Below are 24,370 nucleotides of genomic sequence, written 5' to 3'. Positions count from 1 at the left end.
TACAAATATACATAAATATATCAAATATGTTATATTAGCCATACGCTGCTGTTTTTACTGACAGCCCAAGCCCATGTTTAATGACCTAGCACTACAAACATCTTCCCCTACATATAATGTCCACATGTTAGCGATCACTTATTAGCGACTTGTGCAATGTTTGCTTTCTAAGTCATTAACATTACAGTTGCAACTAGACAGTGAAGGCTCAACTTGAGCAAGCACACACAACTGTGATTGACCTTAAAGGACCACTATAGTGGTATAAACTTGTTTTCCTGAAACTATATAATCCTCAGGGCCCCCCTCCCGCTGGGCTGAAGGGGTTAAAACCCCTTCAGCCACTTACCTTTATCCAGTGCCAGGCTCCTTCGGTGCTGGTGACCTTTCCTCTGACGTCAGCTCCCAAGTGGAGCTGAATGCGCATGCGAAGCGCATTAAAAACGCCCATAGGAAAGCATTTCTCAATGCTTTCCTATGGACGTTCTGTGTGCTCAATGCGATTTTTCCCATTGAGCATCAGGAAAGCGCCTCTAGCGGCTGTCAGGAAGACAGCCACTAGAGGCTGGATTAACCCTGCAATGAAAACATAGCAGTTTCTCTGAAACTGCTATGTTTACAGCTGCAGGGTTAAAACCTGGGGGACCTGGCACCCAGACCACTTCATTGAGCTGAAGTGGTCTGGGTGACTCTAGTGGTCCTTTAATGCGATAGACACAGGAGATAATGGAGGTGGTTTAAGCTGAACAGTGAAAATAACTTTTTTGGGTAAGTTAGAGTAGAGTAATCCGAGGTGTTAGATACACACACATAGCACATGCACCTTCCTTTTTTTAAACATTTATTTATTATTTTAGTTTTTTTTAAGCCTTGGTCTTTTGCTTTGTTTTTCTTAATGGTTGACTTGTTTTGAAATTGTGCTTTAGTGTTTAAAGGTAATATCATACACATAACTTAAGAATTAGCTTTTTTTTAACTTGACATTCTCACTGTACACCTTTCTCTATTTTGGTGAGATTGTATTTTTTTTTTGTTAACAAGGAGGTTACGGTAATTGCACTTTATTGGTGTATACCAGAGTGTAGACTCTAATTTCCTCCCTTCTTCAGCATATGCCTTCTACTTGTGATTGTTACATCCTGTGTGTTTTTTTCAGAGGTTATTATGAACGGTGGCCAGTCTTCGACTCAGTATGATATGTCCAGATTTTTTCTCCTGTTTTGACAATGCTATGTTTGCTGGCCTCCTTGTCCTGCTATTTTCTTGCTATCCCATTTCCAGAATCCTCACCTTAGGTTACCTTAGATATTCTCCCATTTTAGTACCTCCATGGGCTTCTCACCATGGTAAATCTGACAGATTTTGGGTGAGATCTATCAGTACAAACTGGAAGATCCTAGGAGCAGAGGCATACCTAGGCTATTTGTCACCCAGGCAGATATGTATATGTTGCTTGACACTCCCTTTGACACTTCAAGCAATATAGCCAATATAGGCTGTTATGGGTTCCAAATACCATCTACTCTGATGATTACAACATACTCTATATACCCCTCCCCTTTCTGTATCCCCTCCATCTATGTCCCTATTTGTCTGTCTCCACTTATGTCTCTACCTATTTGTGCCCATCACCACATCCATTTGCTGTCCACCATTCATTTTTTGTTTGTTCACCCCCATTTTTTTTATCCTGTCCACTACCAACCCTCCCATTCAGTCTTTCCACACCTTTTTTGTTTGTTAAACCCCGCATTTTCAGCCTGTCCCAATATTCTCTGATTGTCCACACCCTTCTCTGTCAGTCTACTTACCCCATCTTCGGTCTATCCACCTTCTAACAACCCCATTCTGTCCATCCCCCAGTCACATATAGAAGGATTACTTTCCCACAGGACCCGAGGCAAGTTACCAGTTTGCGGGCTCCCTTGATTCTTAACATTCAAAATAAATAGCCATAAATAAATTATGCCCAGTGACTAACATGAACCCAGTTACATTTTACTTATGTGATCAGTGGCACTAATTCTTTATTTTAAAAATACACATTTTAAATACAGGTATCATTATTATTCTCCATGTTTTTTATATATCAGTAAATTAATGTTACAACATAACTTCTGTTGCTTGTGGTGGAACCTAAGTTGACATAAGGTAACTTTGGGAGGTTCTCTGCAATGCTTGGAACATTCTCCACACTATATGACTTCAAAAAAGAATTTCCATTGAAGAGGGATGTATCTAGGTAAGATATGTGAAACAGGAAACTCTTTTCTCTAGAAGACTGGCTGGATTGGTGATGGGATTTGATGTCTCCATTGTTGTAGATTGTCAGGTTTTGCTCAGGCGCACCATATGGCTGAACCCGAAGACGCATCAGCCCCAGGATGGCCAAGTATTGAGTGGGAAGAGCAGTGTCTACACACAGCGAAAGTTTTAGGTCATGTATGATTGTAAAGTTCAGCAGTTGTCCAAGAGTAGATGTATCCAGGAACCAGACAGTGAGGGCACCGGTATCGACAAGTCGTGACATTGTTCTGTTTCTTTGAAACGTGATCGTCCTGCAATCACATTTGACACTGGCCTGATTGAAGTCACAGTTTCGGACATCGCTAAAGCAGCTGCAATTGCGGATATGGTTGATGTCCCTTTCAAATATCAATGTGTAGTTTTGACTACTTACAAGGTCTTTAAGAATGCAGAACCCCAAGAAGCCCAATAAAAAGGGTCTTGATCTGTAGAAGGTCATTGATATCCAAAGAGTGTATCTGTCAACTTTCCGATTACATTTCCACCTGTTTCTGGCTGCGTTAGGTCATCATCTAAGAAGAAAAAAAAGATGTACATCATCAAAACGGTAAGTACAATTCGTGCAGTTTACAAGAAACCCCAAAATGTTTTCTGATCACAGTAATGAAGTTTTGATGAATCCTAATCACTCTTTAAGTGTCTGCCACATGGGCCCTGGTTTCAGTTGGGTTGAAAATGGAAGCAAATTCCTACAACAAATTCTCAACAAGTTTAGCAGACTTTGCAGCTCTTTGTAGACTTAAAGGGAAACCTTTATTTCCCAGAATTAATAATATTATGTTTACTTATCCCATATAAGCATTCTATAGCAACCCTACCAGGACAATATAACCCTGTTGTCATAGCAACTGTACAGAGACACTGTGAACAAATCCTGTGAAAGTACTGATAAATAGAATAAATGTATTTAAAAAAAAAAATGTATGGAGAGTTTGTAGTAGTTAACTTGACTTTGCCCCTTTATACCTAGATGGACAATGTGTAAAGTTGATTGAGCTTTTATAGAGTAGAGTTGCTATGGTAACACCACCATGTTTATAGCGCTGTATGTTAATGATAACCACCAACTGGTGGTTGATATCAGAGGTGGTAAACATATAGTGGGCAGACGTTAAAAGCAGGTATGGCCAATGGAAACTGTCAGTATTTTTTAGCCACAAACATCTACCAGCGGTTGGTATTAAAGGGTTACTCCAACCCTTTTTTATTTATTTTTTAATATATTTTTTTACATTTACAATACTCTTTTGGGTATTAGTAATTAGCCCTCCCACGTAAAACTCTATTAAATAAGTTGTGAATTATCTGGAATACAGCATTAGGCAATGCTTTTGCGCCAGTTTCCATGCCCCGTCTGACATCACAGCGTTTCTCACAAGCTCCAATCAAATGGTTCTCATACAGAAGCATTTGATTGGACCATTCTCACAGGCTGCGAGTGCAAACGCTCTCTAAACCGTGAAGGGGAGGAAGTCAGGGGTTGGAAATTGATGTTAGGCAGAGTTCAAGACTGCCTAATTCATGTGTGCCGGGGGGTGCAACTAGCTTCCGGCACAAAAGTGCACATATATGGGCGGTATTTTCAAACAGTAATATTACACAAATAGATTCCTAGCACCAAAACCACTTCTAAAAGCAGAAATATTTACTAACCAGCAAATCTAGATTGAATGCTGTTTTAAGTCACCACATATCTCTGTACAATGAATACACTCCAATATGGTTTTTTTTTTTAAAAATAGGTTCAGTATTCACGCTAGTGTTGTTTAAAGATAAGGTACTATATATTTGGTAGTAATATAAAACAATTACTTATTTATAACTTGATTGATGGCTGATGTCATCCAATAATTAAGTCAAACACGGTGGTTTGTGATACAAAGATAAAAGGTTCTATGCACTGGCAGGTAATTAATTATTCGTTAATGATAGTGGAACCATGCTGTACATTAAGAAAGAGTGGGCCAATAAGGTCAAACAGCCCTTGCATTTACCCTGCAATGCAGATATATGTGCATTACATTTTTAATGGTATTCGGAGAAATTATGAGAATGCTTGTGATGCAGACATCTGTAGTGCAAGTTTAGCTCTCACTAGTCTAAGTCACATGGCTACTGGATACAATCAGTAGTTTATCATTAGGGTTCACACGGAAGTGTTACTTGCTGGGAGTTCAAAGTGGATAAAAAATATTAGGACAAGCAGCCGTGACAACAGTCACGAATTGACATCCGACATAACAAACATCGGACCCACCCATCGCCAGGAGGGTTGTACCCACCATACTTACCTTACTAAGACGTCACACACCAATGACTTGCATTGGCCTTAGTAAAGGTGGTTTCACGTGCGTCCTGCTCTGGCACAACACACTAGCCCCAAGACTCTAGACGGCAGACCATATTATAATATCGGGCCACACCTAGGGTCCAGAGTGCACCGGACCTGCCACCAACACCATACATTGCCAGGACGTGTACCTAGAGAGACAATGACCACCACCCATGGCAAACAGCGGCCACAAGATACTGATACGCACTGTGCCATCACTGTACTGACTATATCTGACGTAGATGGTTGGCTGCACTATAGGTCTGCGTAACTGAAGTGTAGTGCACACGCAGATACCGCTATAAAGTATTGGTAATCACTCCACCACCAATATCAATCCCCCTATGTACGATGCTTGTTCTCACATGTCACGAATGCTATTGCTATGTATTATACTTTACTTTGTTAACTAAATGTCTAACTATACTAACACGAAAGACGAAAATAAAAATAAAGATTGTCAAAATTTTTTTTTTTTTTTTAAAAATATTAGGACAAAGTATCTGTCTTGGAGACTTTTTACAATTTTGGCCTGAAACTTAAATACCCTTTGAATTTGGGACAATGCACACTTACATGAATAACCCTGCATATTATCAATACGCAGTGTATTTGCCCATCTACCTACTATCCATTAATTGATTTCTTCTCCATCAATCCATCCTACCATACATCGTAATATATAGCCTTCTATCCTTTTACTATCTGTTTTTCTGATAGGATTTTGGAAGTCAGAGATGTTTTTCCCAATTCAGCTATTTTGGGCAAAATTAGAAAGTTGACAATTGTCTATAATTACAGGTAAAAGTATTTTATTGCTTAAATGGTTATTCACCGAACTCCTCGTTGTATCTAATTAAAATTTCAGATGCCAAAACATGGACAAAAAACTGTTTATACAGAGAAACCTAAAAGCTATAGTGACATTTTTGTTGCTTTTGCCTCAAGTTTGCCATCCATTTCTTAATTTGCTACATTTCGACATTTAGTGGACAACCCTGTTAGACTTTCCTACATTAATGTCTTCCAGAAATCGCAACTCTGTTTACCATCGCTAGCATTATAACTCTGCTGTTATGTATTTATCTAGACCAGTAACAGGCAACATTCGGCACTCCAGATGATGTGGACTACATCTACCATGATGCTTTGCCAGCATTATGGCTGTAAGAGCATTATGATGGATGTAGTCCACAAGTACTGAAGGCTGCCTACCCCTCGTGAAGACCATAAATCACCATTTGAAATAACGACAAATGCCCTTTGATAGAGTAAAAGGATTTTCCAGGCTTCCAAGAACAAAGACGAACAGCCTTTCTCCATATGTTGCATATTTCCTTTTCGGTAATGCACTGAAAAACTCCTTCAATACATTGGAAATTAGAAGAATAAAATCCTGACTTAACTTCACACAAACCATATTGGAATCTATGGAACCTTAGCTATAACAGAGCCATACCTTGCATATGCATATCAGTTGCTGCATTCTGTGTTCCCTGCAGGCAGCTGGATGTTAGGACTATAGAGGGTTTTTGAGATCTTTTCATTTGTTGACATACCACTTTGGCTTTTTACATTGGAAGCTAACGGTCCTCTTGGCAGAAAGCCTTTTCAGCATCCCACACATTTGGCAACGTTACCAAAGGTTGCTGAAAAGTGTGATCTCTGTGAGAATTTTTTTTTTTTTTTAAAAAGATGAATAATACAAAAATATTGTTCTTCGCTTTTTGTTAAGTTAAAAAAAAAAACAGCAACCTTACATCATTTTCACATGCGCCAGAGTTTAAAAACATTCTTTCATTAAATTGCTGATGAGTGTTTGACATTTTGCTATTTATAGTTTGGAGATGAAGCGTACGTTCTGTATAGGATTAGAAAAAAAGGCTGTTGCATGTGAAAACTTGCATTATGTTTCAAGGCAGGCCCGCTCACGGCAAATGAAGCTCTCTATAATCCTGGTAGGGAAATGGTTACAAAGAAATTTTACAGCATTATTAAACAATTTGCTAAAAAAATGATACTTACCAGATTTCTTCATTTCCCTTCTGTTCAGGTTATCCTGCGGTTGCATGTATTCTGATTGCTACGATAGCATTCTAGAGTAGAACGTTTTCTCATTTTATATATTTAGATATTATCTGCAAAACTGCTTTTTTTTTTCTGCTAGTCTATTTTTGGTTTGTCTGCCACGCAGCAATACCAGTAGCAGGAAATGATTCTCAGAGCTTTTGGCTTTGGCTTGACTTATTTAAAGGTGCAGAGCCACAAGTACTACACATTTTAGCTAAGCTGTAGAGCCTGAGAATCACTGGGATTAATTCACTAAACTGTGGGATGTGATAGTGGGCACCTGTGTTATACAACTGGAAAACACTATAACAATATAATACCATATAAGACTATAAAATAACAAAGTTGCAAATAAAAATGCTTCTTAAATAGTATGTATACATTTCGTATTTTCCCGGCATTTGGTTCACAGGTCAAGCGAGGAAAAAGTAAATAGAAAGGAAAAAGAAGAGCAGCAATAATATCAAATCTATATTTATATATTATATATCTATGTATTAAATATGTAAAATTTAAATATATTGATTTATTTTACTGCTTCTCACTTGTTTTGTGAATAAAATCAACATGTGTGTAGTGTATGACGTTGAATGTAAGAGTGTGTCTGTATGTAATGTTGGTGTTTGAATGTTGAGATGTATGCATATACACTGCCATACACACACTGATACACATATACACATGTACACACTCAGACATACATGCTGATACACAGTCACACAGATACACACACTGACACACATACAGATACACACACTGACACACATACAGATACACACACTGACACACAAACAGATACACAGGTACATACATGCAGATACACTGACACACACCCTTTTGGGTACAGGAGTATGGTTTCCCTGGAATGCAGTTGGCTGGCTGAGGCTCCACCCCCTGCTCTCTGCAATCTTCCCGCACAGCTCTATTATATCGAGGAGGAAGTGTCCAGCTTTCACTTCCTCCCAGTCTGCCAATATCACAGGGGCCCAGTCGCGCTATTAAAGGGCCACAGCTCTGACCGGAACCCTGAAAACACTTTTGCCATCGGGTGGCCCTAAGCGTATGAGCCACCCAATAGGCCCCCTGAGCATGCAGGCCTCGGTGCAGCCACAGTAAGTGCCCTACCATCAATCACCTTTTTTCTCATCAATCATATCTTTTTTGGTGCCAAGGTTGGAACTCCGAATCCCAAAGCAAAGAAACACACTGTTCTATCGCACTATTTATTTGCTCAGTTATATGTCAGTATGGCGCTTCAGAGACAAAGAATTCACCCAAGCAGCCTAAATATGGACGAATTGCAATTTGGATGAAAATTATTTCACAAGTCTAGTTTTTACGAAGCAGAAAAAGATAGTCCAGTCACTCAAAATGTAATAATAATAAGATTTATTTGAGAAACACATCAACGTTTCGACCTCCACTGAGGTCGTTATCAAGCTTGATAGAGAGCTCAGTTGAGGTCAAAACTTTGCTGTCTTTCTCCAATAAATCTGCTTATTATTCAACCCTGAGTGCCTGGACAATCCTTTTCTGCTACCTATTACTTGACTGCCCACCTCGAGTCCAGTTAAGCACCTGGGATTGAAAGAGAGAGCAGTTTTTCTACTTTAGTTGGTCTAATTCTAACATCTTCTTTTGGAGTGGCATATATGGAGTTAAAGGTGTGTCAATCCGACGTAGCAACGGACATTGTGGTGTTTCTCATTTATTAGTGAGTTCTGGTATTATGACAAAATCAGCAAAGAAAAATTACCTTTCAATGTATCATCCTGGGTGTAACGCTGAGATGGTGTGATCAGTCTGCTAGACATCTGATGGAACTGATTAAGATGACCCCATTATAGATTGTAAAAATGTCTGTTTCCTCCCTCTTTCACACCATCAGCAATACTCTCTTACTATAACTTCCCATCATCGATCATCAAGGCCCTAGTAATTAGATGACTAAATTTTCCAAAATCACTAGTTCCATTTTATGGGGAAAAAAACTTCCCTCTCATGTACTTCGGGTATATAAAGAGAGAGTAGAAGTTACTGTCAGCAACATCACAATCTCAACTGACTCACTTGACCATCTTGTTTTACTGACGTTTTACTATACGTGGAGTGCAAGCAATATTCAGATATTATACTACATATTCCCCAAACATTTTAGACCTATTGTTTTAAGAATAAGCATCTGGGTTTTTCGATAACCTTCATTGTTGACTAATATGAATAGTTTATATGGTAGATGCATGTCCTTAACAACAGCTGGATGTCCACACAAAATTAGCCTTTGGAAAAGGCCCTACTGTGTTAGGAAACACATGATGTGTGTTACTTTGTATTTAGTTTATTGAGTTATCCATCCTAGTATGAGTGGTAATCTCTATGGACCACTTTAGTGTTTAAGTCCGTATCATCCCTCCAAAATCTTTAGCATCATGAAGTAAGTTAAAGTGCTCCCAATGGACAGTGCCTCGTGGCAAATACATGATTTCAAAATAAATTAAACTCCAGGTATGTCAGCCAGTGATGCAAATGATTACCGCTATTCATCCAATGGTGGCATAAAATCAAATGTCTGTATCCAAATAGTCTAGCTGATGCTCTCAGCTAGTAAGTGTTATGTAGATAGGGACAATATTTGGTTGTCTTCTGCTGAACAGAACTCAGGTTAGTGTCAAACTGTTCACAAATGCTTCGACTACTTACCATTGGACGCTACCGGGTAACTCCTGGCACTATAACAAATGTAGTGGGCTTCAGTGGTTATGGTACTTAAACCTGACCTTTTAAGAGAGAATTATGGTGAGCTGAACACCAATTCCTAAATTTTTAGGCCAAAGAAGACAATTTAGAAAACTACTATTGGTCTTAATTAATTACTTAATGACTAAAATGTTTATTCAGACCAAATTGCAGTGAATTGAAAATGGCAAAACACAGACAAAATGTGTTGGTTTGGAAAATGCATTCAATTAAACTATAATCACAAACGTTGATGCATTTGATTATGCATTTTTTTTTAAAATTGGATTTATGTCTAAAAACAGTTTGCAAAAACAGCAGATCTTGTCTGCAGCCTTTTACAAGCCCTCCTCTTCTAACCCCGCCCAGACGTTATATGGCTGTCCAATCACAGACTTCCCAATGCAGCTCAATGAGAGGTCTTTGCAAAGCTGGTGCTCTGGGCAATTGCTGTCCAGTGCAAATCAGCTAACCAAAGCAGGAAGTAACAGGACCTGTTGTTTGCTTGAAAGCCGAAGGGTGTAACTAGGTGAATTTATAAAAGTATTAAAATGAAAAAAATAAAACACATTCTTCACACATAAAGCTTTTCAGCAAGTTAAAGTGCTTTCGATGTCTGGAGTGTCCCTTTAACATGTTGACTTTTCTTGAAATCTGCACTTTTATAGAGTAAGAACGAGATAACACTGTTACCCCCTACAGCATGTCCGAAAGCTGGAGTGAGTTAGGGGTTTTGGAGTGTCCCTTTAATTTGCAGTTTGTGTTTCAATTAATACAGGTCATAGTTTAGTGAATAAACACCCAAATATTGAGATTCTGTTTTCAGTTGTAAAACCATTGACTGTTAAGTAAATACATCCCTTTGCTGCTTTTTTTGTTGACGTATTTCAAAAGGATTTTAAGATTAGTTTCCTTAGTTACTAAGAATAAAAACACTCCGTGGGAAATGCACACATAGAAAGTATTTAATGATTTAATTTCGTTTTTGGCACTAGAATCAAAGCAGACAAATCTCCATGGGGTAAAAGACAGATTTTTTTTTCTGTCACCTGCCCAGACTTTGTCCTGATATTTAGACTACATAGAATGCAAAGAGAAAAAAAATTACAGCAATGGTCTCTATTTTAATGCATGAGCTATATTGGTTATAATGAATCCATTATTTAAAGTAAGTGAGATTTGTTAAACCCTTCATTAGCAGTGAATTGTTCCGTTTAGAAGACACAGTATAACAGGCCAATTTAAAACATTATTATATATTACTATATGCATCGACTTTTTAACAAGGTATGTAACAAATATACATCTAATTATGTTTTTTTTTTGGTAAGATAATGTCAGCATTAACCCCTTCAGGACGGAGTCAATAGTGCACGTTCTGATCAAAACAAAACGTAAACAAAAACTGGAATTTGCGCTATATGTCTGTTCACCCGTAGTTCCCCTCTTTCATATTATATGCACCCACACTTATTATATATCATTTTGTTCAGGAGAAACAGGGCTTTAATTTACCATTAACTATTCATATATGGAATATAATTTATTATGAATAAAATAAAAAAAACTGTGAGAAATTTATTTATTTTTTAAAAATGTGTAGTTCCGCCTCACATTTTAGCTGTAAATGTCATAATACTGTTAGGTTTTACTGCAACAAAATGCACATATTTGTAATCAGCGATGTCTCACGAGTACAACAGTACCCCCCATTAACAGGTTTTATGTTGTTTTGGAAAGTTACAGGGTCAAATATAGAACGTTCCATTTTCAAATTGAAATTTGCCAGATTAGTAATGTTACCTTTGAGACGGTGTGGTAGCCCAGGAATGAGAATTACCCCCATAATGGCATACCATTTGAAAAAGTAGACAAGCCAAGGTATTGAAAGTGGGGTATGTTTAGTCTTTGTTAGTAGCCACTTAGTCACAAACACTGGCCAAAGTTAGCGTTCATATTTGTTTTTGTGTGAAAAAAGCAAAAAACGAATATTTGGCCAGTGTTTGTGACTAAGTGGCTACTAAGAAAGACTGGACATACCCCACTTGCAATACCTCGGGTTGTCTACTTTTGCAAATGGTATGCCATCATGGGGGTAATTCTCATTCCTGGGCTACCATACGCTCTCAAAGGCAACATAACCAATCTAGCAAATTTCAATGTGAAAAAAATGAAACGCAAGCCTTATATGTGACTCTCTAACTTTCCAAAACACCATAAAACCTGTACATGGGGGGTACTGTTATTCTCGGGAGACTTCACTAAACACAAATATTAGTGTTTTAAAACGGTAAAACATATTACAACAATAATATAGTCCATAAAAGTGCCGTTTGTTTGTAAAAAATGCAAAAAACATCACTTTTACTTAAAATATCATCGTTGTAATACAATTTACCAGTTTGAAACACTAATATTTGAGTTCAGCGAAGTCTCCCGAGTAAAACAGTACCCCCTATGTACAGGTTTTATGGTGTCGTGGAGTATTACAGGGTCAAATATAGTGCTTGCAAATTAAATTCTCTGCACTTTCTCCCTGTGTTGTCAGGCATGTCAATCAAATTTTAATTAATCAAATCACATAATTATGTTAAAAGATTATTTAAATATACATGTAGAATTTTAATATATATACATATATATGTATTTAAATTCTACGTGTATACTAATGTAATCTTTTATGTAATTATATGTATTTATCTATATATATATATTTGCGGTTATTTGTATTTTATATATAGATAGATATATATAGAATGCCATTCTAAGTGTATTTTGTTTCCAATATATATATATTAATAACAAAATACAGTTAGAATGAAATTACATATGAATATATAATTTATATTAAATTTTGTTTCAATATTTTATTTATTTATTTTATTATTTTATTTATTTATTATTTTAATTATACGTATATATATATAATATATATATGTACATCTATTATATATATAATATATATACATATTATATATATGTAACATCATTCTAAGTGTATTTTAATGCTAATATATATACTTATATTAGTATTAAAATACACTTTGTATGACGTTACATATATATAATATGTATATATATTATATATATAATATATATACATATTATATATATATAAAAATATTTTCAATTTATTTTTTAACATGTTTAATTTCTTTTTTTATACTTTCTTACCAGCAGGGGGACTGTCTGATATTTTAGACAGTCCCCCTGCAGGCAGATCCATAGCCAGCTATAGGGGGCCATGTGATCGCTCTTTGAGAGCGATCACATGGCCCCCGGGGGCCTCATTTGCCGTGGGAGGGCTGCCTGGGCTGTCAGGCAGCCCCCCAGAAGAGGATCGCGGCGGAGGTAAGTATAACTTACCTCCTGGGGCTCAAAGCCGTTACGGCGTTCCATGCCGCCGCAACGGCTTTAAAGCCCATTATAATGGGGACGGCATGGAACGCCGTAACGGCGTTAACGGGTTAAATGGACATTATAGGCACCAAAACAACTTTACCTTAATGAAGCAGTCTTGGCGCATTGATCATGCTCCTGGCAGTCTCACTGCTCAATTCGCTGACATGTAAGAGTTAAATCTTTAAAACATTGTTTATGCAGCTCTAATCACATGACCCACACAGCTTACATCAACACTTTTTTTTTACAGAGTAAGAGATAAAAACTTCTAAATTAAGTTAACATATGTTTGAAAATGAAACCATTTGTTCATGCAGACTGTGTGTGTCACAGCCAGGGAAGGTGTGGCTAGGGCTGTATAAATAGAAACAAAAGTGATTTAACTTCTAAACAATTGAGCATTGAGGCTGCAGGGGCATGATCTATACACCCAGACTGCTTCATTAAGCTAAAGTTGTTCTGATGCCTATAGTGTCCCTTTAAGTGTCAAGTTCAAATGTGTTAAATGTGATCTAATTTATCCATAAGACTCAGAAAAATGTGAAAACGTTTTTCACATTTCAATAGAAAACATCCATAACAAATGTCTAAATGTTCCAAAAAGGTAACAAACTAAATAAATTTCAAGCATGTTTCAAAAAACCAAGCAACATTTTGCAAGTGTTTGGATTCTAAATGATAGATGTGACGAGACCAATCTCGCCACATTGCATTGGAGGAGCCTGGTTGCCCGCCTGCTGCCTTTGGACTATGGACCAGATTGTAAAAGACTTATTTTCCCTGCAGAAAGGCTTATTCGTGCCTTTTCTGCTGGGGTGTTCGGTAGATTGTATCTACCGAACAAACTAACGATTGTGCGACCACCTGGGAGCTGGAGTGTGCCGCCAATTGACCACCCTGAAGCTGCGGTTAACCGCAACTTAATTGACGAAGGCAGGGTGGTCTTTGTTCGTCGACCGAACACGTGGCGGCGGCCATTTTACAAGTCCCGTACGGCCAGCGGTGTTCGGCACTTAAACTATAGAACTATAAACGGACACTTATTTGCACGAACACCGCTGAGCCATCCATCTCCTGGTTCCTATTCGTGGGGATGTAGCCGAACAGCCGTTCATTCGGTATTTTGTTTTATGTGAATCCGTAGTAACCCAGATAGCTATGCCATGGAGCCTATTCGTGTGATTAAAGACTTTGGGCTCCATGGCGATTAAACTGTATTCGTGTGGTCTGAGTGCTATTCACCTAATAATGTGCACTCAGACCTGAGTTATCTGGGGATATGTGACATGTCTATGTTTAATGTATAAAAAGTAACTTTATATATTTTAAAGCATATTACTGTATTTGGGTCCCCACGTGTGTAATGGAGTTTTGCCTTTGTCCTTGGAGATAATTGGATTACTTCTCCAATTATCTCCAGGGCAGAAGGGAGGAAGCCAGGATGCATTGTGGGGATGTTTTGCTTCTGTGAGTCTGTAATGTGATACATGTCTGTCTGTGTTACAGTCTTCCATTTGGTCCCCTAGGGGAGTGTCCACCAGGTGGGAGACCTGCATAAAGACAGAGGCAGGTAGCCCTCAATAAACAGACCACTGCTTGACCCTCAACACGGAGCCTTGTCTCGTTCTTGGGGGATTCACTGTATGCTGATAGGGACTGACTGCCAGGAGTGTAAGCCGCTTGGGAGCTTTTCCTGTTCGTCTGCTAGCAGCTATTGGTGAGGTTCCAGTTCGGGAGTTTGGAGTGCTACCTTATTCCCTTGTATGCAGTTCGGGAGTTTGGTGCATTCACCTATATCCAATTCGTGAGTTTTGGTGATTTTACAGTAGCTGTGCCTGTCTGTGAAAAGGGGATTATCGCCTAAACGATTTTAACCCCATGTCTGCTGAAACTGTCCGTTACAATAGAAAATAAGGGGAAATTTATTCATAGTTACCACTAGGTAATTATTTTTCTCCCCCCCAACAATACATATGTCGGTGCTACATTTGCACCTTACCCAATCTAACAAACCAAGGGGAGGGAAAGAACCAGAAGGCAAAAAAATGCTGCAACACGTTTTAATGATATCAGTCTCCATGCCTTAAACTGGGTTAAAAGGATAATCTCCTAATTGACATGAACTGACGTTTGGCCTTAAGTCGGAGAGTGAAGAATCACTTAGAGAAGATCATGTGTTATTCCTCACAGGACAAAGCTTCTGGTTCTGAAATCCATTGTCCTGATGTAAATGCCACTAGGAGGGCAGGTTTTAATGCCATCATCATTAATGAGACTTCTTCCAGTGGTTCAAAAGGAGCAGACAACAGGAGACTTCTTCCAGTGGTTCAAAAGGAGCAGACACCAGGAGACTTCTTCCGGTGGTTCAAAAGGAGCAGACAACAGGAGACTTCTTCCAGTGGTTCAAAAGGAGCAGACACCAGGAGACTTCTTCCAGTGGTTCAAAAGGAGCAGACAACAGGAGACTTCTTCCAGTGGTTCAAAAGGAGCAGACAACAGGAGACTTCTTCCAGTGGCTCAAAAGGAGCAGACACCAGGAAACTTCTTCTGGTGGTTCAAAAGGAGCAGACACTAGGAGACTTCTTCCAGTGGTTCAAAAGGAGCAGACTCTAGCACAGAGAACACTCAAGGCAATTCCAAAGGAGGAACATGGGATTTCACTGGCAGATGCAACTGTAGCACAATTAGATTACTGAATCTGAGAATCCTTTATGATTCAACCTTATGATTAGTATGCCTGTGGAGTCGGATGAACCTGAAGTCCCTGTATCAGTAAACCTAGAATATCCAGAAAGTTCTCATGTACTAAAATCATGATCAAGGGAAACCAATGCCTGCATGGCCAGAATGGTGTACTTGCCAATAACTCTACCTTCTTTCTCCAAATTCTATTAAGCAGTTGTTAGATCAGAGGGGCGTAAGCCTTTCTAACGTTTCATGTGCAGAAATGTACTTCCACTCCCTCCAACAAGGAATGATAACTCATGAAGTCTGACCTGGTATTCATCTCTCTAGGTAAGTATACCACTGTCAAGTTTGGTAAATTGGATTTGTCCAAACCTGAAGAATCTGCTATAACACCATCATCTTCTTGCTCTAAGGTCCAACATGACTCAGATAAGCCTCCAATGTCAAAAGTGTTTATCCAATTAAACAATGTCTGAAACACCACCTGAAGCTCCAGAAGATTTAATGATGTAATGAGGCAAAAAGTCCTGAGCATACGTAGTCTCCATAATAATTGTTTTATATTTTGACACAAGTTCCTTCACTGAAACATCCTCCTTTTGAATATGCCTGGCCACCATTCAGGCAGATGTAAAACTGAATTCTCACTGTAAAAAATATTGAAGGGTATCTTGAAACGAATGCTGGTCCTGTACAGACACACTAGAAGAGTATTATAGGTTGTCAGCATTGTGTTACACTGGGTCACTGAGTTTGTGTTTATTAGGGGTCTTTGTTATTTTCTTCACACTTTCACTCTGTACTGTATATCAATAATTGTGTGGGCTTCCATTTGTGTGCCAAGGTCTCATAAGTAAACAGATACAGTGGTACCTTGGTTTAGGAATTTAGTGCGTTCTTTAGTGCATTGCGAAAAATTTGTAAACCGAAACGGAATGCATTGAAAACCAATTAATCCGTTACAGAGGTCAGAAAAAAGTCAAAATGAACTGGCATGGAAACCAACCTGCAATGCAGAACACACAGTAAAAGGCATGCATACGAAGAAGCTCAGCTCCCTACCTTTCCACCTCTTGAGAAATGCACCCAAAAAGTCCCAAAACCGCTGCAAAATATTTCCAGAATGGCTCCAAAACTCGATGCAAAAAGCCCCAACACCTCCACACTTGATGCCACGTTCTACCCACAGACTCCAGCACGCACGGGAGCGGCACTATAAACTTCCCAGGTGCAATGCATCCTGGGGAAACTTGCTTTGTATTGTGAAAAAAATTGTAAACCGAGGCATTATTTTCAAAGGATTTTCATTTGTAAACCGAAAATGATGTTAACCGAGGCGTTTGTAAACCGAGGTACCACTGTATTTTGCATCCTATTTCTTGTTTAGTTTTTTTCTTGAGTGTTGGTAAATCTTTTTTCTTTTTCGTCTTTTCCTAGCTATTATATGCTAGTAGTTTTTTTTTTACATTATATAACTTGTTTATGTACATTTCTTTTTTCGTCTGTCACCCTACTGTACCTTCTTCATTTCGCACCCATCTGTTCTAAAACTGCATTAAAGCATCACCTTTATTTACAGCACATTGTTCTTTCTACCCAGAACTCTTTTTAGTACCAAAGGCAATTTCTGTTATTTCTGAAGATTAAACCTGTATGTATCATATCTACGTTAAACAAAAAACCATCACAACTAAAACAAAAAGCATGTTTAACTTATCTCAGTCCCTCATGCCAGGACCTCTCTCTTAGGATGACCTACCATTAATTTACAAACCAGCGTTAGTATTTATATTATATGGCAGGATAATCCACTCCAAAAAGGAGGACAGGTGATTGTTAATGTTCCACAATGGAAGGTAACAGCTAAAAGGTTTATGTTAAGGTTATGTTTCTGTCTTTTTATTCGGTTTAACATCAACACACAAAGAGATTTATAGCCTTGAAAATCACATACATCTCCGGAATATCTTTTTCTCCTTGCTCACGGTGGTCTGTGTTTACTGTAACATTCACATTGTAATTTCTAAACCAGTTGTGTTTTCATTTTAGCTGGATTCAACGAAAAAAGACATATTTACTATATAGCATAATGCGTCTTGCCTACTGATCACTATTCATAGAATAGCTCAATCATTTTCTGCAGTGCAAGAGAGAATTCTGTTTACTACATTGTTTTGGATGTACAGGGTCCATTTGTAGGTACTGTGCATTATTTTTCTCTTTTTGTTATAATAAGTTCATACATGTCTTACATTACTCTGAGATTTATTGTTCTAGAGCTCTGTAATACAATCACATATACCACACGTTACTGTGATTCATGTCACTGTGGCGCTCTGTAATACAGTCACATATACCACACCATACTGTGATTCATGTCACTGTGGAGATCTGTAATACAGTCACATATACCACACCATACTGTGATTTATGTCGCTGTGGAGCTCTGTACTACAGTCACATATACCACACGTTACTGTGATTCATGTCACTGTGGAGCTCTGTAATACAGTCACATATACCACACGTTACTGTGATTTATGTCGCTGTGGAGCTCTGTAATACAGTCACATATACCACACGTTACTGTGATTCATGTCACTGTGGAGCTCTGTAATACAGTCACATATACCACACGTTACTGTGATTTACGTCGCTGTGGAGCTCTGTAATACAGTCACATATACCACACGTTACTGTGATTTATGTCGTTGTGGAGCTCTGTAATACAGTCACATATCCCACACGTTACTGTGATTTATGTCGCTGTGGAGCTCTGTACTACAGTCACATATACCACACGTTACTGTGATTCATGTCACTGTGGAGCTCTGTAATACAGTCACATATACCACACGTTACTGTGATTTATGTCGCTGCGGAGCTCTGTAATACAGTCACATATACCACACGTTACTGTGATTTATGTCGCTGTGGAGCTCTGTAATACCGTCACATATACCACACGTTACTGTGATTTATATCGCTGTGGAGCTCTGTAATACAGTCACATATACCACACGTTACTGTGATTTATATCGCTGTGAAGCTCTGTAATACAGTCACATATACCACACGTTACTGTGATTTATATCGCTGTGGAGCTCTGTAATACAGTCACATATACCACACGTTACTGTGATTCATGTCACTGTGGAGCTCTGTAATACAGTCACATATACCACACAGTACTGTGATTTATGTTGTTGTGGAGCTCTGTAATTCAATCACATATACCACACGTTACTGTGATTTATGTCGCTGTGGAGCTCTGTAATACAGTCACATATACCACACGTTACTGTGATTTATGTCGCTGTTGAGCTCTGTAATACAGTCACAATACCACACGTTACTGTGATTTATGTCGTTGTGGAGCTCTGTAATACAGTCACATATCCCACACGTTACTGTGATTTATGTCGCTGTTGAGCTCTGTAATACAGTCACAATACCACACGTTACTGTGATTTATGTCGTTGTGGAGCTCTGTAATACAGTCACATATACCACACGTTACTGTGATTTATGTCGTTGTGGAGCTCTGTAATACAGTCACATATACCACACGTTACTGTGATTTATGTCGTTGTGGAGCTCTGTAATACAGTCACATATCCCACACGTTACTGTGATTTATGTCGTTGTGGAGCTCTGTAATGCTCTCCGATAAGCTGCTCATTTCTGTAACTTATTTTGCCATGGAGCTCTGTAATATTCCCCAACACACTACGCATTACGGTAAGTTTTATTTCTGTGAAGCTTTGTATTGCTAACTGACCATCAGCACATTACTGTATGTTTTAATAATTTGGAACTCCATAGTATAGAGAACACTCATTACTGTTAACTGTGAAGCTCTGTGATACATTTCTATATCCTGCACAATACAGTGAGTGATATTGCTCAGGAGATCTATAATGCATTCACATTCAGCACACTGTGAGCTGTGTTGCTGGGGACCTCTGTAATTAATGCATACTGAATATTACTTTTATGTTTTAATTCTATAGACTGTAAGCTCGTTTGAGCAGGGACCTCTTCAACCTATCGTTCCTGTAAGTTTTCTTGTAATTGTCCTATTTATAGTTAAATCCCCCCTCTAATAAAATTGTAAAGCGCTACGGAATCTGTTGGCGCTATTTAAATGGCAATAATAATGATAATAGCTGTGGAGCATTTACACACTTACATCCATTATTGTTAGTTTTTGCTGTGGAGAGTAAGACAAAACTTGTCCAGTCAGCCTGCTATATTGAGAGCAGATCTGTAGGACCAGTTAGAGAGGGTGTAATACCTTAACCAGATCCTCCAGTGTGAGGCTGGACAGGAAGTGGAATGGATCACTTCCTATCTGTCCACTTACTACCTCTCACAGAGGAAATGCCTTGCTGAAGGAGTAGGGACAGCATTGAATGATGTACACTATATATCAGGGCTGACCAACCTGCGGCACCCCAGATGTTGCTGAACTACAACTCCCATGATTCCCTGGCTATCTGTTTCATTGAAAGAATCATGGTAGTTGTAGTTCAGCAACATCTGGAGGGCTGCAGGTTGGATAACCCTGCTATATATCATAGGACAGCACTGATACACGCTGTATAACCACTCCTGCATCTTAACAAATAATCTTAGGAGAGTGACTGGTCTACAGAAGTTATAGGAGGGTGAGTGCTTTGCAAGTAACCCCTACAACTCCACATGCTCTAACAAGCCTTAAATCGTTTCTTTCAAAAACCTAAATAAACCATTTCCTTAGTCCCTGATTTAGTCCGTTAAAAACCCTGAAGCTAAACTCAAGAGGCAGCAATTGCCCAGAGCCTGCCTTTCATAGACTTCTCATTGAGCTCTATTGGAAAGCCTGTGATTGGACAGCCACAGAAAGTCTGGGTGTGGTTAGAAGGGGAGGGCTTACAAAGGATGCAGACAAGAGATGTGCAGGTTTTACAAGCTGTTCTTAGATTTACTTCAATGAAAAAATGCAAAATTAAACACATGCATGATTTCATTGGAGGTATAAATACTAAACAGTGATTTGTAATTTCTTTGTTTGTATTTGGTTAATGGAATGTCCCTTTAATCCGCAAAATACTTGTAATTTAACTCTAAAGTTAATTCCTTTCTAGACTTAACCCCCACTTACCATAACCACTTCTAACATAATATTTAACCCTGCATGCATTTACATATCTGCATACACTCACTTTACACACCGATTCAAACATAATACATTACAAACAATATATACATATATGCAGTTGTTAAATGTCAATGTTTGTTTTTTTAATTGTTTTTAAATCTAATAGATTATTTGAATTCCCTTTATCTCCTTTTTGAGGGGGAGGGAAAAGGAGGGAGTGGGCATGGGGTGCCTTAGATTTCGGTGCCTACAGGCTCCTGGCATGTAAACCCAGCCCTGCTCTGTCATAGTTTTGCTGTGGAGCTATGTGATATATTTATATACAGTGTACTTTACGGAGCTCTGTGTTAGAGCTCTGTAATGAAAACATATATTACACATTACTTTGAGTTATATTACTGTAGAGATCTGTGATTCAGATCGTAATACATTCACATACATTGTATATTACTTTGAGTTATATTACTGTAGAGATCTGTGATTCAGATCGTAATACATTCATATACATTGTATATTACTTTGAGTTATATTACTGTAGAGATCTGTGATACCGCTTGTAATACATTCACATACATTGTATATTACTATGGGTTATATTGCAAGCTTTGACAATCAACTTGCAAAACACAGTCCAAAATAGCAGTTAAAAATATATATCTCCAACGAGATACATTTAGATTATTTCCCCCCTACTCTATAAATGGGTTATATGTTTTCTCTGTGTGTTCTCCCGATCACACAGTTTAGGAGTGTGTGATGTATAATAAAACTCTTGTTAATAATTAGCTGATGTTATCTTGTGCACATTTTATGCATTTGGTTAATGTGTGTCGGAATATAATGTCACTTTGTTTCCTCCACTTCCAAAATACAGTGCTATGTATTAACCCTATAATAGAAACTATGTATCTGACAGTAAATTGGACTCGAGTCTAGACACAGCAAACAGTGAGCAGCTGCAAAGTCAAATTTAGAGCAAAGTATCAGAGCTGGAAATTTGGGAAAAATTCCACCATTTTGGTGTGAACTGTGCTATATTTGGTTTTCAATTCACTAGAGTTCAGTACTTTGTGAATAACCCCAATTGGATAGATTATTATCTTACTTCATTATCTCTTTTTTTTCCTACTGAATCAGTCAATCATCCAACCATCCCATCCGTCCATTAATCATCCATCCATCCTATCCATATATCTGGTCGTCCGGCTTCTTATTTTCTATCCATCCATTATATCTATCCATCCATCCACCCTATCTGTATATCTGGCCAGCTTTTTATCATCTATCCATCCATTCTATCTATCTATCTATCTATCTATCCATCCATCTTATCCGTATATCTGGTCGGCCGGCTTTTTATAATCTATCCATCCATTCTATCTATCTATCTAGCCATCCATCCATCTTATCCGTATATCTGGTCGGCCGGCTTTTTATCATCTATCCATCCATTCTATCTATCTATCTATCTATCTATCTATTTATCCATCCATCCATCTTATCCGTATATCTGGTCGGCCGGCTTTTTAACATCTATCCATCCATTCTATCTATCTATCTATCTATCCATCCATCTTGTCCGTATATCTGGTCGGACGGCTTTTTATCATCTATCCATCCATTCTATCTATCTATCTATCTATCTATCTATCCATCAATCCATCCATCCATCCATCCATCCATCTTATCCGTATATCTGGTCGGCCGGCTTTTTAACATCTATCCATCCATTCTATCTATCTATCTATCTATCTATCCATCCATCTTGTCCGTATATCTGGTCGGACGGCTTTTTATCATCTATCCATCCATTCTATCTATCTATCTATCCATCAATCCTGTCCGTATATCTGGTCGGCCGACTTTTTATCATCTATCCATCCATTCTATCTATCTATCTATCTATCTATCCATCCATCCATCCATCCATCTTATCCGTATATCTGGTCGGCCGGCTTTTTAACATCTATCCATCCATTCTATCTATCTATCTATCCATCCATCTTGTCCGTATATCTGGTCGGACGGCTTTTTATCATCTATCCCTCCATTCTATCTATCTATCTATCCATCAATCCTGTCCGTATATCTGGTCGGCTGACTTTTTATCATCTATTCATCTATTCTATCTATCCATCCATTCAACCTATACATACAATATACATTTTATGGGACTGCTGTGTTTGGGCCATATTTTTTATTAAGATAAACACATACAAACAAACGTATACACACACAATGACATCTGCTTAATGAGATATGCTGCAGTTTATAGAATTTATGAAATTATAGATTTCTTATTTAAATCAGATAGATGATAGATAGATAGATAGATAGATAGATAGATAAAAAGACAGATAGAAAGATAGATAAGATGTTAATAATTTTGTATTACAACAGAAATCTACTCCAGATAGTTAATCAAAGCTGTTATTATAATGCAATATATCCCATTGTACAGCACTACGGAATCTGATGGCGCTATATAAATAATAAATATTAATATTTCATTATAAATTGTCAGTGCTCTTTAGATTGCAGAAAGCAATGCTTACCGTTTTCTGAAGTTTTTCTAGAATCCGTTCTGGAACACAGAGCCTCCTGTTCTCATCAAATCAGTTAAATGTATGAGGATGTGTCTGTAGAAGACTCAGAGCTAAGGATCTGTGATCCCCTCTCGGAGTTGGAAGCTTTATTAGTGCACATGGTACACTTGTGGAAAACACCAATTGGAAAGGGCCATGGTGATTAGCCAGGCGTACCTTCCAATGTTTTCTTTGATAAGTGGGAATGTTTATCTTTGATTTGTTCTTTGCATTCCTTTGAAACACTCCCTTTGGAAGTTGAGAAAGTTGACCAATCGCAGAAATGCCTGTCTCTTCCAAATTACTCAGGGAGCTTAATTATTAGTAGAACTTGTTGCAAGACTGACCCAGCCAACTTTTCAGCGTTTGTGGTGGAATTATTTTTGGAGAGTTCGTATTGTGGTTTGAGATGAACTCATTGACACAATCTGCAGCTTAGAATGTTTAGTGTGGAATGTGCTATTTGCTTATATTTTCCACACGTTCTTGCACTTAATGTTTTAGCAGAAAATGATTTCGATCCCGTAAGAATTTTAGAATATTAGCGTATTTTGTAACACTGTTTATTGTGTTAACCGAATTTCCTAACAAAATGATATTCAGGCAATAACAAAGATATTACAATATTGTATACTGCAATACTAAAATGGAATTGGGCTGGTGCCACTACTAGTGCAGGGTGATTCTGTGTGCTTAGAGATTAAAGGGATCCTATAGTACCAGAAAAAAACAAAGATGTTTTCCTGGCACTATAGGATTAACCCCCTTCGTGCTCTCCCCCTCGTGCTCCCCCCCTCGCGCCCCCCTTCCTGTGGCGCAGAAGGAGTTAAAACCTCTTCAGCCTCTTACCTGAATTATTCCTTTTTATGTAAATGTCCCATCATAAGGATCTATTGTTTATTTTCTTTTATTTTTTGTTTGCTATTTACATTTAAAAAATCCTATTAAGAAAAGAAATCTAAATATTTGCGTATTTTCTTCGTTTTGACTCTGTGTGTGCGTGTGTGCGCGCGCGTGTGTGTGTCTGGTGAAAACAATGCAAAGGAATGATGTTATTTACTAAGCTCAAAACTGAGAAACATTTGTGAATATCTGCTATTTAAAACA

General features: G+C 38.1%; 1 protein-coding gene across 3 annotated transcripts; it reads right to left on the bottom strand.

Moving 5' to 3' along the window:
- Positions 1-1,752: 1,752 nt before the first annotated feature.
- Positions 1,753-23,365, bottom strand: EPCIP (exosomal polycystin 1 interacting protein). Of its 3 annotated transcripts, none has more exons than XM_063442788.1 (2): positions 23,234-23,365; positions 1,753-2,819 (listed from the first exon to the last, which is right to left on the bottom strand). In XM_063442788.1, the coding sequence occupies exon 2, from the start codon at positions 2,744-2,746 to the stop codon at positions 2,090-2,092; it is 657 nt and encodes a 218-aa protein (XP_063298858.1). In that variant the 5' UTR covers positions 2,747-2,819; positions 23,234-23,365; the 3' UTR covers positions 1,753-2,089. The 3 variants fall into 3 exon arrangements, with proteins under 3 accessions (XP_063298858.1, XP_063298849.1, XP_063298867.1); XM_063442779.1 differs by lacking the exon at positions 23,234-23,365 and adding an exon at positions 6,665-6,836; XM_063442797.1 differs by lacking the exon at positions 23,234-23,365 and adding an exon at positions 6,099-6,230.
- Between the last annotated feature and the right edge of the window lie 1,005 nt (positions 23,366-24,370).

The sequence above is a fragment of the Pelobates fuscus genome, chromosome 1, assembly GCF_036172605.1.
Source record: "Pelobates fuscus isolate aPelFus1 chromosome 1, aPelFus1.pri, whole genome shotgun sequence".
Classification (NCBI taxonomy): Eukaryota; Metazoa; Chordata; class Amphibia; order Anura; family Pelobatidae; genus Pelobates; species Pelobates fuscus.
Note: the sequence above shows the minus strand (reverse complement) of the source record. Positions and strands in the feature narration are given on the sequence as shown.